The sequence below is a fragment of the Anthonomus grandis genome, chromosome 10 (assembly GCF_022605725.1).
Source record: "Anthonomus grandis grandis chromosome 10, icAntGran1.3, whole genome shotgun sequence".
Lineage (NCBI taxonomy): Eukaryota > Metazoa > Arthropoda > Insecta > Coleoptera > Curculionidae > Anthonomus > Anthonomus grandis.
In genome coordinates this window covers 11,379,841-11,394,860 of record NC_065555.1, presented here as the reverse complement: position 1 = coordinate 11,394,860, position 15,020 = coordinate 11,379,841, and the positions used below count along the sequence as shown (strand labels likewise).

General features: G+C 32.5%; 1 protein-coding gene across 1 annotated transcript; it reads left to right on the top strand.

Annotated features, from left to right (window-relative positions):
* Positions 1-2,229: 2,229 nt before the first annotated feature.
* On the top strand, positions 2,230-14,830 carry LOC126740979 (tubulin alpha chain-like). The gene is made up of 9 exons (XM_050447194.1): positions 2,230-2,395; positions 3,289-3,508; positions 7,359-7,463; positions 7,517-7,713; positions 7,805-7,962; positions 8,114-8,204; positions 8,293-8,418; positions 11,002-11,146; positions 13,483-14,830. Exons 1-9 carry the CDS (start codon positions 2,393-2,395, stop codon positions 13,773-13,775), a joined length of 1,338 nt encoding a protein of 445 aa, XP_050303151.1. The 5' UTR covers positions 2,230-2,392; the 3' UTR covers positions 13,776-14,830.
* The last annotated feature ends 190 nt before the right edge of the window (positions 14,831-15,020 follow it).

The following is a 15,020-nucleotide window of genomic DNA, read 5'->3' as shown; positions in this document are numbered from 1 at the left end:
CAAAATAAATACATGCAAAACTGTACAAAAACAATGTACCTGGTCAATATACATCATGATGTATAAGATGTCAATAAAAATAAACACAATAGTCAATAACAGTAAATTAATTAAATACAGAATGAAAGTGCAATTTATTTATAAAAAAAAAGAAAAAAACTAATATATTCTCTATTTTAAGATATAAAAAGAGCCAGTGTGTGTGTGATACCCAAAAAGTTATCCTAGAAAAAAATCCTCCACTGCGTACAAGGCTTTTTCCAGAAAGTACGCCTTCAAAGCATTATGAAATCGAGGAAAAGAAGTAATTGATTTAATTTCCAAAGGCAAATGATTATGCATCTTTTTGGCTCTGTATAGAATAGAGCTTTTTACTAACTCGGACCGAGGGGTTTGCAGATAAAGATCATGCACTGCGTTGCGAAGTGAATAATTGTGAGACGGCCTACTTGGCATTTCTGACTTATGTTTGCGCACTAAGCAAATAGATGCAAATATGAATAAAGAGGGAAGAGTAAGTATCTTATATTTTTTAAAGATTTCTTAACAGTGAGCTCTGCTATTAAGTCCAAGCAGATACCGAACTGCTCTCTTTTGGAGTTTAAAGATGCGCTCAAATTGAGTCACACCGCATGTGCCCCAGAATGGAAGGGCGTAACGTAGATGTGACTCAAAAAGGGCATAATAAACTGTTCCTGAGGTTTGAAAACTTAATTCCCTGGAAACTAATATTAAGGCAAAACATGCTGAACTTAATTTTTTATATAAGGCATCAATATGCAAGTCCCATTTTAGGGAGTAGTCAACGTATAGAACTTCACAAATTTAACGACGTCCAAACTGGTGTTGTTAAGTACAAAGGGTTAAATAGTAGTTTTATATGATAGGACTTTAGTTTTTGAGACATTTAGGCACAGAAGATTACATTACATGAAAAAGACAATTCTTCCTTTATTCGATATTGCTCTTGGGAAAATGAGAACAGAAGTTTTCAATTTCGTACTCAGTATCGTCAAAAATTGAATGTTTCGCCTGGTGTTTCAGAAGAGCATATTATAGGGCCATTTTTTTATTGGTACGCCCAAAAATACTTCGTAAAAATCATTCCTGATTTAGACCTCAGATCGATATTTTGTCAACAAGACGGTCCTGCTCATAATGTGGTTATGATAAAGGAATATTTAACAAATAGTTTTCCTGACCCTTTTGTTAGTGGGGCCAGATTTTTCCCCAAATGACTTTTGTAGTTATCTTAAAGAGACCGTTTACAAAGACGAATTTAGTAGGCCAACAAAATAAGGCCAAGGTCCATTTAGAGGAGTTGCGAGAGAAAATTGTTGATTGTGCCAATTCCAATTCACCAGAAACTCTTTTGGAAGTGCAGCTTTTATGATAGGTTATGAACTTATAGCTTAGCCAAAGAAAGTGGTCTGTTTGAGCTTTTTATTTGAAGAATTTATTTTAAAGAGTTTAATTTTTGTGTTTGTATAATATTTCAATTATTCTACTTCATGTGAAGCCTCCATCAGAAAAATATTTTAGAAATGCCTAAGGATATTTTAATTTTTAGATTTCGAGACAATCGTCGAATTTTTAAATAAATCGCATGTATATAATACAAATTTAAAAGAAAATTATATATGTTCTTCATAGTTTTCATCCTAATGCGGTAGCACATTGACAGTTTGAATTATTCTTCTAATCGTAAATGTCATATTCATAAATGTAAATTACTTAAAATAAAAACAAATTTGTACAAGGAATTGATATTGCATTACTAATTAATTGGCTTAGGTAAAGCTAATATCATAAATTGAAAATTAATAATCCATTGTCCGTATTTGCCCACCATTAATTATATTACTCAAAGTTCAAGAGAAAACGTAAAAAACGCACTTACTGTTTTTTTTGTTTGTATTTTTAGTTACGTCAAATAAAAACAGAATCTGCGTAAAACAGAAATAATAAATGACTCAAGAGAGCTTAATTATTGGAAATTTCCTACTTAATGTGGAATTTTATTTTTACAATTTCTAAAAATTAATAGATATTCATTTTTCATTCATTTTGAACTAAAATAATAAAGAGCAGGAGGAATACATATTATCTTGTTATTTAGTTATAAAAAAATCATCAATTCAATGGGAGGTTCCTTGTACTGTTATTGAGGTCTGCATTGAAGTCGTTAGGTATGCTATAATACCTTCAAACCAAAAGGTAATCTCAGCAGTCTTTTAACAATTACACATTTCCCAGGTAACGTAAGTGAAACAAAGTTGCTGTCAAAGTCAAAATTTTAAATGACAGTGTATCATCAAAATTGAAGTTATATTATCAAATTTATTCAAAATTTTCGTCTTGTTACCATATTTAAATTTCAGTATATCCAATCATGGTAAGTACGAGATTTATGGAATAATAACATTTCTCCGAAGTATAAAAAAGACCCCTCCGGACGTATTGTAACTGCTCTTGATTATTATGTTTTATTCTGATTTGATTTCAGTTTTATTATCTGTACATATCCTAGTGCTCTTTAAATTAATTCCAAAAAAAAAGTAATCAAGGGTAAACCAACAGATTTGTTTCCATTCCAACAAAATATGAAAACAAGGGAAAATATGTTTTTTTTTAAACAAATTTTCCGGTTTTTAGGTGTTCATAACTGTTTCGCAATACATGCATATACAGGATGACTCAAAATGTTTTTAAGACCGTAGAAGTTCGCCATTTTAAAATATTTAAAAACACTGAAATTGCATTTGTCATAGGAGACAATAGTCTGAAATAATATTCCACATTATCCCTGAGTAATTCAATCCCATGAAACAACTCTTACCTTTTTTTTTGTTAACTTACGATTAAATTTTGTCCCAATGAATTTAGAATTGAAAATACTATCTAAAGAACAACAAATTTTGGAGGCGCAATAAAAAAAAATTAAGGGCATTTTCTCAGGGATGAATTACGAAGAGAAATAATTTCAGACCTAGTATTTTCTCCCCTGTTAAGCATAATTTGATTAATATTAAATACTTTTTTTAATATTTAGAAATGGCGAACTTCTACCCTGGGTAAAGCATTTTTGGACACCCTGCATATTGAAAGTTGTCTGATACCCAAAGTTCCCTTGTATGATTTCCTAATAAATATTTAATAATGTTAAATGTTTCCAAATCCAAAACATGTTTAGACTATAGAATATGCATAAAACCTGTTTCTGGAAGTTCTACACGAACAGTGTAGAACTTCCATAAAAACTTCATTTCATGTTTTACTTTGTTGTAGAGGGAGTGCATCTCTGTTCACATTGGTCAGGCCGGGGTGCAGATCGGCAACTCTACATGGGAGCTCTACTGCTTGGAACATGGCATTCAACCTGATGGAACAATATCACCAGAAAAAGAAGTTGTTTCCGATAATTGCTATGGAACATTCTTCTCTGAAGTAGAAAATGGAAAAATGGTGCCGCGAGCAGTTATGGTAGATCTAGAGCCGACAGTTGTAGGTAGGGTCATAGAAATGGTTATTAACTTATGCCAGTATTTATTGGTATAAATGGTGGTCCTCCGAGAACTGCATTGATGGGTTATAAAAAAATATTGAATTTGGCAACGTTTCGGGTTATTGGGTACAAACAACTCAATTACTTTGATAGTCTTGGTATTTCCACTTAGAAAGTAGATATCGACAACTATTTTATTTTTTTAAATACGAACCTGCATTTTTTATTTTGTATTTAAAAAGAAATTTATTTTTAAAGAACAGCTAGTTTGGATTTTTATGAAATATCAAATTGAAATTTAAAACCAAAAACCTTCGTATACAGTGTGTCCCACTTAAGGGTTAGCCACCCGTCTAAAATTTTTGTTTCTTGACCAATTTTCAAAAACTTTTTTTTGTTGGATAGATGGTCAAAAATGACACTAATGAGCCAAGTTTGACATTTAGAGAAAGCAGGTCATGGTGTACTGTATTCAAGTTTGAAGTGCGAAAAATCGAGAAGTAATATTAGCGATATTTATTTTTGAAAAATGGTACTGGATTATTGTTCAGGACCACTTAAAACATAAGTGTACCAAATTTGGTTATGATAGTATACAGGGTGTTGAAATAAATTGGAGTCAAATTTTTAAAAGGCGCAATAACATTCTTAATCAAATACGAATATTTTTAAAATTTTTGGCTAATTGGCATGCGTCTTGAGAACGCAAAGGTTGGAAATATCCTTCAACAAACAACAATCGATCATATTATCATACTATTTTGGGCTCAATTTGTTTGTTTTTTTATGATTTTGTTTGTTAAATTCCAAAGATATGATTGTGTTTTAAATTAAAAATTATTTTGTGGGAATTTTACCTAAGTATGCTATGAAAGAAAATGTTCCTGACAGTTTGTCAAAGTTTTCATGCATTTAGTTCATTTTGACTGCCTGTCGAACAATTATGGGTGATTATAATTTAAACGAAAGAGTTGAAGTAGTGCGGCTAGTTGGCGATGGAGTTAGAACATTTCGTGAAGCTGCGGCGGAATTTAACAAGAGACATCCTGGTAAAAACATCCGCTATTTAACAATAGCCAGAATAAACTACGGGTTTGATTAGTCTGGTTCGGTAGGCGGAGTACGTCCTCATTTACATCGTAATCAAGCAAATAATAATAACCAAATAATTCTTGAATACTTCAATGCTAATCCGCAATCTAGCATTAGAGTTGCTAGTGCCAACTTAAATATTTCCGAAAATTGCATATGGAGGTGTATAAAGAAAAATAACAAGAAGCCTTTCAAGCCTATATTCCTTCACACTTTGGAAAACGGGGATGAAGAACGCAGAATGGAATATTGTTTGTGGTTACAAGGCGAGTATTTGGCTAACCCTACATTTTTGAAAAATATTTTATACACCAATGAGGCAACATTTACTACAAACGGCATTGTATCATCTCAAAATATTAGAATGTGGAGTAACGTAAATCCCCATTGGGTGATACAATGTAAAAGGCAGTATTCGCAGAAAATTAACGTATGGTGCGGTATCTTGAACGAACATATAATCGGGCCGTTTTTCTCTAATGAAAATCTAAATGAACTTAATTTTCTTCGATTCCTGGAAGGTGATTTTAGTGACGTAATCGATGATTTGCCGTTAGCCGAAACGAGAAACTTACACATACAATTTGACGGTGCGCCTATCCAAAATGCAGTGATAGTGCGGAATTGGCTAAATCAGAATTATCCGAATCGATGGATAGGACGAAACAGTCCATTAATTCAGTGGCCAGCACGTTCCCCCGACCTTTCTCCCTTAGATTTTTTTCTTTGGGGAACCCTTAAAAACAAAGTGTACAAATCAAGACCGCAAACTCTACATGATCTTTGTGAGCGCATTAAACAAGAGTGTAATGAAATAAACAGGGTACAGTTAAGAAGGGTGGTAGTAAACAACAGAAGACGCATAGAAAAATGTATAAGAATAAATGGAGGACATATTGAAGGAACCAATATTTAGTTTTGTGGCATTAATTTTTAAATCTGAGTGTTAGCAAAGATAAAATACTAGTAGTATTATTATCTTTGGTGGTAGGTAATTCTTTAAGGTAATTATTTTCAGTTTTTGCTGCTTAGCCATTACATTATTAAGTAACTAGTGAAACCTAAGTAAATTGCAACCTAACAATGAAATAAAACTAAAAAATGTATAAATGAAGTTGTATTATTGTGAAGCCCAAAATAGTATGATAATATGATCGACTGTTGTTTATTGAAGGATATTTCCAACCTTTGTGTTCTCAAGACGCATGTCAATTAGCCAAAAATTTAAAAAATATTCGTATTCGATTAAGAATGTTATTGCACCTTTTAAAAATTTTACTCCAATTTATTTCAACACCCTGTATACTATCATAACCAAATTTGGTACACTTATGTTTTAAGTGGTCCTAAACAATAATCCAGTACCATTTTTCAAAAATAAATATCGCTAATACCACTTCTAGATTTTTCGCACTTCAAACTTGAAAACAGTAAACCATGACCTGCTTTCTCTAAATGTCGAACTTGGCTCATAAGTGCCATTTTTGACCATCTATCCAACAAAAGAAAGTTTTTGAAAATTGGTCAAGAAACAAAAATTTTAGAGGGGTGGCTAACCCTTAAGTGGGACACACTGTAGAAAAAAAATCATGATTTTTGACCACCAGCATTGTAGTTTTTTTTACATAAAATTAAAAATATCTCAAATATCATTTGACTTGGGTGTAAGACATATGAAATGTATTAAGATTTTCACTAAAAATAGAATATATACACGCCTAGTAAATTGAGGTCTTTAATGCGGAAATCAATGGAATAACTTAAAAAAACAGTCTAAGTCACAAGCTAGAAAAGGAAAGACAATATTTGCCCTCTTCATCTAACGGGAGTTCTGCCCAAATTAAACAGGCAGAGAAGACAGACATTGCTCTCAACGGCAAGCGCAAGTTTCGGTATAGTATTGTCGTCTCTCTTTGGCCTAAGGCTCTGATGAAAGAAATTTGCCAATCATGTATAGAACGCAAATTTACATTTTTTGATTTGATGAGACTTGCGTGTTGGGCAGTAGCTCTAAAAGTACAGTAAGAGATTTGATTAGAAGGTGAATTATAATTTAATTTAAAAAAACTTTTGCAGATAATTGCAGTTGATTAGGAAAATTTAATATGTTTCAGGTTTAACAGTCCTACAAAATAAGCTATTACTTGACCGCCTTTTGTAATTAAGAGGGGTCGAGTGATACCTTATTTTGTAGTGATTCTTTTTAATCTTAGAGAAAGGGGTCTATTACTCCCTCCTAGGAGTTGCATTAAGTATACCCATCAAAAACTAAATGTATGTATCTAAAATTAAATTTATGTAACGGTTTTTTAAACACGTATGACCTACTAGTACCATTAAAGTTTTAATATTGTAAGCATGTATTTACAATATTATCGGGGTATAATATAACAAATTACAACGTGTCGTTTCGTCACCATCATAATTTAAGCCCTTAAATATGTATAATTTGGTGTCAATGATTTGAGCTTATGTTGATAGATGGAACCATAATAATCACAAATGAACGTGCGCCGGTTTCTACGTTAACATGAATATTGCCTAAATCCAGGCTTTCAATGTTTATATCAAAGGTTTGCTTCAATTATTTTTCTTCTTTTGATACCAAAACTATTAAAATATTTAGTAGCGTATCCCCAATAACCTTGATAAATTGCCAAATTTTCAATATTTTCCTATAAACCATATTTCATGCAGTTTTCGGAGGACCATCATGTATAAATTGACTCTCACCACGAAATTTTTTCCTTGGCATTTTTAGACGAAGTCCGAACTGGTTACTACAAAAAATTATATCACCCTGAACAGCTCATTACTGGAAAAGAGGACGCTGCAAATAACTATGCCAGAGGCCATTATAGCATTGGTAAGAACTGAATTAATTTGAAAATAAAACCAATCAAAGTAAATAAATTATAGGTAAGGAGATGCTTAGTTCAGTAATGGAACGTCTTAATAAACTGGCTGAAAACTGTTCTGGCCTCCAAGGATTTTTCGTTTTTCATTCTTTTGGCGGAGGAACTGGGTCTGGCTTTACTTCATTGTTAATGGAGAAATTAAGCCAAAACTTTGGCAAAAAGAGTAAATTGGAATTTGTCGTTTATCCTGCCCCACAGGTAATACATAGACGAATGCTATGGAATTCTATCTTAGAAAAAAAAACTAAGTTGTCTCGTTAAATATATTATCTATTAGTACATTTTATAGGTGTGCACAGCTGTGGTAGAACCGTACAACTCTATTCTGACTACCCATAGCACCTTAGGTCACTCTGACTGTGCGTTTATGGTCGACAATGAAGCGATTTATGATATTTGTCGCAGGAAATTGGGAATTGAACGCCCTGACTATATAAATTTAAATAGGTATAATTTTTATTAATTTTTCCTTTTTTCAGGCTAAAACTGATCTCGGTCCAAAATGCTGAGTCTTTCCAAAAACCAGTCATTTTCCGTAGTTTTATTAATTATAACTTATTCGCTAATTAATCTAATATTTCTTTAATATATATTTCAGGTTAATTAGCCAAGTAGTTTCTTCAATAACAGCGTCTTTAAGATTCGACGGAGCATTAAATGTAGATCTTACGGAGTTCCAGACCAATCTGGTGAGCAAGCAAAGTTAATTAAACTTTTTTAAAAGTGTCTAAAATTAATTTACACCTTTTAATATGAGAATAAAACTTGTATACGTAGGTTCCTTATCCACGAATACATTTTCCTTTGGCCTCGTATGCTCCGGTGGTGTCATCCGAGAAGGCTTATCATGAAGGCATGTCGGTTGCCGAAATCACTGCAGAACTTTTTGAACCCACAAACCAGGTAAGAACCGTCTCATGTTATCAAAGACTCATTGACTTTAAATTTTTTGAACTTCTCAGCATTCCCTGACATATTCCCTTCAGAGGACATACGACCAAAGAAAGTTCTCAATCAATCAATGTTTAACTGTGTCTAACTTAGAGAGAAAATTTTCTGGAATGTCTGAGAACATATGCAATTAGGCAAATTAAATACAAAAAAAGGGACTTTGACTCATTAATAGATTTTTTACTTTATTATCCAGGGGTTTCGGAGGAAGGATAAGAACGTGATTCTAGGTTAAAAATTTGAATAGTTAGTGCAGTTGGTTAGATACGTTTTATTAGCAAGTTGGCAATTTTTTGAAAAATATTTTGACGAAGTAATTAGATTGCTCTTAAAATGATGTATTTGATATGTATACTGGGATTTGTGTTGTTTTGGTCAACAATCAAATTAAGATAGGGGAGAAAAGCTACGATACAATAATAGTATCAGCATACTTCCGCACGGTCAATAAGGAGAACCACCTCACACCACAGTTCGGAGGCTGATAGGTCAGCAAAAATCGGAAACCTTTTAACTAGAGTCTCTATGATAAGGAGACACTAGGACGCAACCTGGAAAACTGTCCAACAAAGGCTACAGAGAACCTAGGGCTCGAAGAGATGACAAAGTCAGTTACAGAGACCACAATGATCTTAACGCCCAATTCCCGACTCCTGTCATACCAAAAAGGAGCAAAAGGGAGAACTGGGAACTGGTAAAAAAGGTTAGAACCTATGAGAAAGTTATATGGGCGATAGACACCATCATTTAAGTTTTTCGGAATAAACGGTATTATACCTATCATGGTACAGCAGGGTAAAAATAAGCTACTACCCGCGTTATGCAAAATAATGCGTGCCAGTCTATATGTTATGCAAAATAACGCATATACAGAGAGTTGGAGGGAAATGAAGGTAGTATTCCTACAAAAAACCACAATAAACAGAAACCTAAATTCCGATCAATGCGCCTTACATCCTTCTAAACACAGAGGAAAAGCTTATAGAAAGATATATCAAGGACGATGTACTACGAAATAGCCCTCTACATCGACACCAATATGCCTAACCTAAGATGAATCTTATGAATTAGCGATACATAAGGTATACAATCTTGAACAGAGAAATCGCCCTAGGGGCATACTTAGACATTGAGAAAGCATTTGACAAAACGTCATGTAACTCAATCAACCATGTCTGAGTAGCACTACGGTAACCGCCGAGGTGTGCAGGGAACACCGCAGAATGGAGTACTCTCACCGCTGTTGTGGAACCTTGTGTCCTAACGAAAGTTTGACATAATGCTCTATTTGACAAGATACAAGACATTGGTCGCATGGCACTAAGAACGAACAAAATCAAGATCACATAGCCAGACGAACCCTTTTTAAGGAGGGAAAGAGTACTCGGCTTAGGCAAGTCGGCTACTGAGTATGGTACACTACCGCAAGACGATCGAAGATCGGGGTAGCAGTGGGCAGGTAGAGGATGTACAAGGAGCAGCAAGCAACAGGCAGCAAGAAGAGGAAAGCAACTCACGCTGAATCTGGACCTGGAAGCAACAGACTTACAGGCAAACATAATAGGAATCCAGACCTGTGTCCAACTGATCAGAGAAGAGACGAAAGGGCTGAACCTTCATAATCATTAGAGGAAATCAGGCAGCATAATCGCTTTAGGACAGTTTGAGAGTAGGTCAAAGACGACAAATTTGCTGGAAGGATCTCGCGGATCTAATCAAAAATAGCAAAGCAGGTCAGAGCAAATCCTATCACAGAATATGGGTACTAAAAGAAGTGTAATCCAACTTGCAATCCAGCAACAGACTCATAGGCCCAGAACCAATATGCTGTGCAAAGCTGGAACTCTCCAAAGAACATTTGGAAGAGTCTTCCCCTTTAGAAAGTGTGAAAACTTACTGAGCCACTCCATGCAACAACTGCAAAAGGTAGCAGGGCTGCTCACAGACCATGCACCCTGTAGGAAACACCTACATAGAATCGGGAGAGTAAATCCTGCACCGCTATGTAGAGGTTGTAAGGAAGAGGAAGAAACCACTCTTCACATTCTATACTTCTGCGAAGCATTCAACCAGACCAGACCAGGGCGAAGCCAAACTTTTACCAGAGAAGATAAGTACCACAACACTAGCAAAAATACTGGACTTTTTAGAAGCACTAGAACTGAACATGTTGGAGTAAATCTACGTAGCACAATAGGACTGGACCACTCAGCGGGGAAGTTTTAACGGGTAACTGAACACGGAGTCCCACACTACCGGAGGTTTAAGAACTACCGGTGTTCATTGAAATTGGACATTCCAAACAACTTATAAAAAATTTAATTAGATAATTATATTTTGGTTGTAGTACACTTATTCTCAGTAACCTTGCTTACTAGTATCCTAGCTTACAATAATATTTATTATTTTCGAAAGGTCTATAAAATATGGCAAATGAAGTAGAATACCTCATAAAAATTATTGAAATGTTAATTTAAGTTTCGTATGTTAAAAACCACTTCAACACTTCCTACACCATTTTATATTCTATTTTAGATGGTAAAGTGTGATCCGCGCGAAGGAAAATATATGGCCTGTTGTCTTCTTTATAGAGGAGACGTCGTACCCAAGGATGTTAATGCATCAATTGCCCTCATGAAAGCTAAGAGCAATGTTAGATTTGTAGACTGGTGTCCTACAGGTAAGAAATAAGAGCCCTACTCTTATCACTGGCTGTTAAGTGTAGATAATGGTAAGGGTAAGGATTTTAATCCAAGAATAACCCCTTAAACGATAAATAATTCAATTATTCAAAAACTTTAGACTACAACTATATTTAGTAAAATTAATGCGCTAGAACCTGATGACGCCGATACTGTATAGTTGAAATCAACGGCATCATCTCTAGATATAATTACAGAAGGTCTCTTACGAAGGCATTATAATGAAAGTATCTAACTCTACTACATATAGAAGTATTTGAAGCAAAAATAAATGAGAACGTTTTAACCACTTTTTAATAATAATGTTTATTTAGTATAAAAAAGCTACATATAAAATACAATACCTACATTTAAAAAAAAAATCAATAAAAATATTAAACTTTCATAACCCCAGTATACATACAAATCTACTTTCGTCAGAAGGAGTAACATATATCCAATTAATACATACATGTTCCATTGCAAATTAAAGGTTTGCCAAAAACAAAAACATGTTATTGTAAACTTTATAAAATATAAAATCGCATAGATGTTGACGCAACGACCAGTTTTTTAAAAGAATTACACCTATCGATTAAAATAAAAAAATACTTGTTTAATTTGTTGTGTCTTCTAGTATATCCTTGAAAATTTTAATCTTAATACAAATCGATGCATAAATAACATTTTATTTTTAATCTTAAATAATTATAATAAACAATTTAATTTCTACCCTTGCAATGAAAAAAACTTTTTTCGCAAATTTTGTTGTGACACAGTCAGTAGGATCGTAAAAATTTAGGCTTAAATCAAAGATGTAATCCTCTATACTTCTAACCTCTGAACCTGTTATTCTTGTGGCATTAACCGTAATATTCAAGTTCTCCAAATCAATATTCGACAACTTACTTTTTTCCAAATAAACAAAATTTTGATTATTTATTGTTATAATACTAAAATTATTATTGCAAAGCCATTCAAACAAGCCTTTTAGCTCATTGTTTACAACCTCCTGCATATGATTTATGTCATTTCTTGACAAATATACCATTGTATCCTTAGCAAATATTTCTATCCGGCATCCAGTAACAACTTTGACTATGTTATTTATGTAAAGTAAAAATGTTATACCTAGTTATTATTATAATAATAGGACCTAAGATATCCTGCGGAACTCAACATTTAACTTTTTGTTGCCCGCTGGAAAAATATGATTCAAACCAATATAATACCGTGTGCCCAATACCAAAAAAATTTAGTTTTTTCAATAATATCTTTTTAGCAACAGTTTGAAACTCTCTTCTGAAATCTAAAAATATCTACTGCTAACACATAATAACCCTTATTAATTTCCTTTAGAAAACTATCATATATTAATATCTACAAATTCACAAGAATGACTTTCACGGAAACCAAACTAATTTATAACTAAAATATTATTATTAATGCAATAATTCAGTAACTGTTGCTTTACAACAAAAGTTCTAACACCTTCAACACAAGTTCCTTCCTACACTTCAACTGTATTTATTTACAGTCATTTTTTATGGGGGTCTAAATTCAGTATCAGAAAAAGTATTTTGAACCTTTGGTACAGGAATCACAATCGACTACTTCCATGCCTCAGGGAAAATCCCGCTGAGATTCCATTCTTACCACATTATTTAAAACTTTCTTTAAAAATCTATTAAAGATGTTTAAAAAACGAAAACTTACTATCCTACTTGAAACTGGCACGCATCTCACCTGCAAAAAAAGAGTTCCCTGGGATAGCATTTATAACTTTTTCAATACCTTGGCTAAACTAATTTGCAGCTATTGTTAAATCGTAAGAGATTGATAATAATTGTTAATCATTGACTATCACATTTAATTTCTTGAGGCAATGAAAAATTTTTTCCTGTAATTAATGTTTTTAAGTTTTCCCACCCCCATCTCGCGGGCATTGCTTTTGTTCCCGTCAATAATTTCTCTATAAAATATATCCTTTTCTTCCTCAATTAGACCAACTAAAGACTTTCGTACTTTCTTGTCTTGCCTCTAAATTATATCATTAATTTTCCCTTACAGTTTATCCCTATGATCGATCTTTTCCCTAATATTTTCAGTTATCCACCCCTTGCAATATGCAAATATTCCTGTTTTATAACAGTCTTTCTTTAGGACACATTTGAGTTAAAATATTAATTAATTTTTTCAAATATTTTATCAGAATTAGTCTGGAGATATTAAAGATCGCCTCCTTAAATGAACAACCCTGTATTTTTAAACCTTTTCCCAAATTTATTCTTTTAAAACAAATGGTATATCAATTATTATAACATTCTCTACTTAGGTTTCAAAGTGGGAATCAATTATCAACCTCCAACAGTTGTAGTGGGCGGAGATCTGGCCAGCGTTCAAAGGGCTGTCTGTATGTTATCTAACACGACCGCTATCGAATATGCATGGAAAAAATTAAATAAAAAATTCGATTTAATGTTTGCCAAGAGGGCTTTTGTCCATTGGTACGTCGGAGAAGGTATGGAGGAGGGCGAATTTGCCGAAGCAAGAGAAAATCTGGCAACACTTGAGCGAGACTACGAAGAAGTAGGGTCGGAAACCGCTGATATTCTGGAAGCTGTATAAAATTTTTTAAGACTGTCTGGAATGTTTAATTTTTTTGAGTATATACAGTAGTAAATCTAGCAAGAAATGGAACAGTAAAAACTAATTAAAGGTAATTAAACAATATACTTTATAGTAAAGTTTAAGGGCTTACTTAAATATGTTTCTAAATACATCTTGACAATAACTTTAAAATGACTTTTTTATGTTCATAATTTTAAAATATAAATTCACAATATATCAATATCTCCTAGGAAATGTTAATAATATTTAAATAGCTTAATAATAAAAATTTAAGTTAGAGTATTTCTTTATTCTAGTGATTTAATATAAGAAATTGAAATTAATTTTAAACTTATTAAAATACATTTTTAAGACATGAAAACTAAAAATTTAAGTTAAAGAAAATCATATTAAAGTAATATATTTCAATTAATTTAAATATATTCTAGATAAAATTTCTCCACTTTCCTTTGTATTTTCACCTAAAAATTAATATTTTAAGTTATATTATTACATCGGTTTAAATAGCTAACAACATATTAGTGCATTAAATTAGGTTATATAATAAGCTAATAGAATACATATTTAAAAATTAGTTAAGAACATTTGTATAAGATTTTTGAACCCATTTCCTTTTAAGCAAATTTCAAACCAGTTTTTTTAGACTTCTTATTTTTAACTTTTGATTTATCAAGCACATGGTTATATTATTCTTACACTGTAGGATAAACATATATCGTTAATTCGATAAAAAATTTTAATTCTATTCTAAAATCCACTTAAATGCTTTTGAATTTCTAAAAATTGAAAATTAAAAATTGTTTTGTAGGCAAAATTTTTACCAAAGGTCCTTAAACTTTACTGTAAAGTATATTTCTGGAGAATAAAATGTCTTTTAATAATAATAACTTCGATCTATGTCTCCAGATATCTTTTTATGCACCAGTACATTAATCTAAATTAATTAAACATTCCAGACTGACAACATGAAAAATATCTCATATACAATTAATATCAATCCTTGTCAATTTAACATAATCGTCACATATTCGGAATAAAATATCATAGATGTAGTACATTGTTTTTGTTAAATTAATAGAAATAAAATGAAAAGGCGCAATCAGAAAGCTCACTTTTCTAGAAAAATTGAGTTTGGCATTACAGGTTAAGTAGATGCTCCACAGTTAGTGGTTGGCTTTTATACTATACAATTTGGCTTTTGTATAAAATGAAAAAATATTCACAAAGCGTAAGTCATCTTAA

What these genes read in the sequence shown, in the direction of transcription:
- LOC126740979 (XM_050447194.1), top strand. An exon ending in CAGAGGCCATTATAGCATTG is followed by an intron (nt 7,464 to 7,516) that starts GTAAGAACTGAA and finishes AATAAATTATAG; the next exon opens with GTAAGGAGATGCTTAGTTCA. An exon ending in TCGTTTATCCTGCCCCACAG is followed by an intron (nt 7,714 to 7,804) that starts GTAATACATAGA and finishes TACATTTTATAG; the next exon opens with GTGTGCACAGCTGTGGTAGA.